This window comes from Fibroporia radiculosa (assembly GCF_000313525.1).
Source record: "Fibroporia radiculosa TFFH 294 genomic supercontigs, scaffold2343, whole genome shotgun sequence".
NCBI classification, from domain to species: domain Eukaryota; kingdom Fungi; phylum Basidiomycota; class Agaricomycetes; order Polyporales; family Fibroporiaceae; genus Fibroporia; species Fibroporia radiculosa.
The window spans coordinates 1-4,137 of NW_012133639.1; the positions used below are offsets into that span (position 1 = coordinate 1).

The 4,137-nt window shown below is 62.0% G+C and overlaps 2 protein-coding genes across 2 annotated transcripts; one reads left to right on the forward strand and one right to left on the reverse strand.

Moving 5' to 3' along the window:
- Window positions 1-1,758: 1,758 nt before the first annotated feature.
- Window positions 1,759-3,373, forward strand: FIBRA_08725 (uncharacterized protein; the record flags this gene model as incomplete). Its single annotated transcript, XM_012330353.1, has 2 exons — window positions 1,759-3,265; window positions 3,327-3,373. 2 exons carry the CDS (start codon window positions 1,759-1,761, stop codon window positions 3,371-3,373), a joined length of 1,554 nt encoding a protein of 517 aa, XP_012185743.1.
- A 347-nt stretch (window positions 3,374-3,720) lies between these two features.
- FIBRA_08726 (uncharacterized protein) lies at window positions 3,721-4,068 on the reverse strand (the record flags this gene model as incomplete). The annotated part of the gene is made up of 1 exon (XM_012330354.1): window positions 3,721-4,068. The coding sequence occupies one exon, from the start codon at window positions 4,066-4,068 to the stop codon at window positions 3,721-3,723; it is 348 nt and encodes a 115-aa protein (XP_012185744.1).
- Between the last annotated feature and the right edge of the window lie 69 nt (window positions 4,069-4,137).

Below are 4,137 nucleotides of genomic sequence, written 5' to 3' on the forward strand. Positions count from 1 at the left end.
CGCCGTCGCCGCTGAGCAGCGCGAGCCACGCCTCCGAGACGTACCGGAAGTTGAGGTTGATCGAGGTGAGGTTGGGCATGGCGGCGCACGCGTCCGCGATGAGGCGCGCGTCCTCGCACGGGAGGCCGGACACCTTGAGCGCGGCGAGCCCGTGCAGGAGCGGCTTGCCCGTCGCGGGCGAGGGGCCCGCGAGCGCGCGCAGGACGGCGCCGCAGTCCGCGTCCTCGAAGTCGACCGCGAGCGAGGTGACGTGCGGCGCGGCGAGGCGCTCGAGCAGCGCGATGGCGTACGCGGGCTCGAGGAACGCCAGCACGAGGCCGTGCAGCGACGCCAGCGCGAGCGTCGTGGAGGCCGTGGGCGACGACGACGCCGTGTCCTCCGCCGCCTGGTCGCGCGCGAGGTCGTCCGGGTGCCGGTCGAGGACGCTCGCGAGCCAGTCGACGGGCCCGCCGGCGGGGCCGGACTGGCAGAGCGTGAGGGTGTCGAGCTGCGGGGAGGCGTGGACGATGCGCGCAAAGTCCTTGAAGCTCGGGCGGACGTCCTTGGAGTGGTACGCGAGCTCAAAGTCGAACAGCCCGCTGAGGAAGTGGGAGCGGGCCCAGTCGACGTGCACGCCCCAGAGCGCGACGCTGACCAGCTTGGGCGCGTTTCCGTTGAAGAGGACGAACTGCTGGTCCTTCCAGACGGCCGGCACGAACGCCTCCGCCTCGTCCGTGTCGTCGTAGTGGTAGAGCTGCAGCACCTCGAGCATGGGCGCGGCGGGGCAGGTGCCCAGGCCGACCAGCGCGGTCTGCATGAGTTCGTAATCCGAGACGGAAAACTCGAGTGAGTGCCAGTGAGACACATGGGGCAGGATCAGAGCGAGGATGAGCCGGAGGTCTTCTTTGAGGTCGGGCAGCAGCGATCCGCCGTCCCCGTCCTCGTCTTCGTCCTCGTCAAACTCATCCCGGGTCATGTCCAGGGAGATGTCCAGCGGTGCTTGCTTTGCGCGCTCCAGATACTCTTTGGTCCGGTCGAACGGCCTGCCCTCCGAAAAGTCCAGCCGGGTCCACAACCCGGGGGTGTTCACGGCGACATCGCGCCACAGCTGGCAGACGTGCGAGACGAGGACCTCAAAGTCCGGTCCGTCGTCCTCGTCGTCCTCGTCATCTTCTTCATCGCTGTCGTCGTCGCTGTCGTCGTCTTCGTCGTCTTCGTCTTCATCTTCGTCGCCGAGATCGGTCGACCCGATCAGGAAGATATGGGCCAGCAGCTCAGTAGGGAGCTCATTTATGCGACATCGACCGCTTTGGGGGGCAACATAGGGGTTTTGTGAGAGGCTGTCGCGGGTTGGAATGCCTATGAACGCTTCATCCTGTTCTCCCTGTGCCATTAGCAACCTCAGGTAAACTGGTCATGCAGGGTAGCCGTGAGTGCCTCTGCGGGCAGACAAGTCCAATATTGCACTCACCTGAACGGAGTGTATCTGTGCGAAGCCAACTCGCTTTGTCCTTTAATTTGATTTGAAAACCGCGAGGCATCCGGGAGGAAAATAGTGATCTCGATCGCTTGAAGCGGTCGGTCACGTGAGTCATAGACGGCCTCGAATGTGGCGCGAATGTGGCGGCAGTGCTTTGGGACCATATCATCCTCGAGGACGAGGACTCGAGAATTTAAAACCCCTCACGGCTCACATCATGTCCCCTCGTCTTTTTGTCCCATTTGCATCTCGCACCCGGACGAAGAACCTATCTTCTCAGAGTTTGTCGTACAAACACAATGGACTTGATAGACTTGTCTCAACTCGAAGTACGTCCTAAGTGCCTTGTCGCTCCCAGTGATGATTTCCAATGCCACGCACAGATCCCATACAGTAACGAGTACCCTCTCTATGACCTATTTGGCACCAAATATGACCCCTTCATCGAACCTCCTCAACTCCCAACGGAGCTTCTGGTCCACATATTCCTCCTGTGCAAAGACAACGACGGGGAATCCGTGATCAAGAGCGCGGGCTACAGCTCAGCCTGGACGCCAGATCGCGTCGAGGTCCGCATCTCCCACGTCTGCCGGCGGTGGCGCTCCATTGCGCTGGACATCCCCGCTCTCTGGACCGAAATCTATTTCCTAAAGGCCGATCCATGGGACATGGTCGACGCGTATCTCGCGCGGTCGAAAAACACGACGATCGACGTGTCCATCGACTTCGATGCCATTAAGCGTCACCAGCGGTGGCACCGCGGACTCAAGTGGTCCAAACGTGCGTACCTCAGATGTCTCCGCGCATTGCTCGACCGAATCGGGCTGCATCGAAAGCGATGGCGGTCCTTCCGGTTTACAACCTCAAATCTCAAGTACTTCGTTTCTTTCTGCGAGCACTTTCGTGGCGCAGGGGGCGCAGAGTTCAGACATGCATTTTACCGAGGACCTAATCATGCCAGTTCTTTGACTTATACAGATTCTGGTATTAAGGAGGTGCTGCTCCAAGATGTACAAATGAACTGGACTCATGATATCAGCATGTTTCGCGATCTCGTCCAATTGTCTCTCGCCGACCTCTCAAGCGTGACCTGTCCTACTTTCAGAGAGCTGGCCGACACGCTCAAGACCTCTGCCCGACTGCAGACGCTCGAATTGGTCAACACAGGACCGCTAGGCGACCCCAGATACTTGCCGGATCTCCCAGAGCACTTTCCTTACGCCCCCGATAGCCACCAAGGTTCTGAGGCGCTGCTGGTCTCGCACAGCCTGCAGGAGCTGACACTGGCCTCCTCGAAGCCGCAGTTCCTATCGCAGCTATTTCACCACGCGGTGTTTCCCAACCTCAAGAAACTCTCGATCTGGCTCACTGGCGACTGCACGGACATCATCCTCGCCCTCTCGCAGCTTTCGTACATCGTCGACGAGCCGCTGGTCGCGGGGCTGACTCACCTCCAGCTCGGCCGCATGCGTGGAGGCAACGCCGCAGACATCGGAGATCTCTGCGAGACCATGCCGAACGTGACGACGCTCACGCTGGACTTCCACGGCGTGTGCAGGTGGTGGTACTACTTCCTCGTGGCGGGCGGCGACCCCCGGACTCTGCGGTGCGTGCACACTCTGGACGTCACTGGCCTCACCGCGCCGGAGGTGCGCTATCTGGTCGCCTCCCGCAACGCCTGGGGCATGCCGCGCCTCGACCTTACCGTGCACTCGCCTGCCGACATGGAGACTGACGACGTGCGGTGGCTGCGCAAACACACAGACAACTTCACGTTCGTCCAGACGATGGACGTGGACAACTTCGGTGAGTGCTGCCTTCCGGCGCCGGGTCCCAGGCCCGCCCCTGACCATGCTACTGCAACCAGGAATGAGTGCGATGCGCCGGAAAATGAAGGAGCTCCGGCGGCGGTAGGCCACAGTATGCTCTCTATCTGCGCCACAACGGCTCTCCATGTATGCTCCATGCTTATGATAAAAATGACCGTATGCGATTCTCCGGCCACGACTTTGAGCTGATCTACACAACTACGACTATTGATGAGAGAGACAACGCTCCAGTTACCCGCCGGCGCAGAGACGCAGCAGGCGTTATATGATGCAGCGATAAGATGGAATGCGAGATGTGCGTATTACAAAAACATGATGCGGCGCGACAGACGCTACAACGGGCGAAACAACTGCAGAGTGTACCGAGCGAGTCCTTGCACGGCGGCAAATCGGGGAATAGGTGAGGTGCGGAGATGCGAGACGCTGTGCGGGTCAGAGTCCTGGGGTGGCGGCCCAGCCCGGGCAGGGCAGCTGCGCCACGCCCAGCACGATGTCCGGCACGCCCTCGTCGTCGTCGTCGTCCTCCGCCGAGTCGTCCGCGAAGAGCTTCCTCTCCTTGCCCTTTGTCGACCCGGGGAAGGCGGTGGGCGCGATGTGGGGCCGATGCGGGTTGGGCATTGCGATCACGACGGCGACCTGCACGCCCGCCGCGTCCGCGGGCGAGTCGGGCGTTGCGGCCGGATCGGTGCCCGTCGGCTGGGCAGAGGCGGGGGCCGCGGATGGCGGGAGGAGGGGGGATGCACTCGCCGTGCGCCTGCGCGAGAAGGGCCTGCGGAGCATGGCGAGACGGGTCCGGGGCGGCGGGGGCTGGTAGGCGGGCGGTGGGGGGGAGCTGGACGGGCGCGGGGC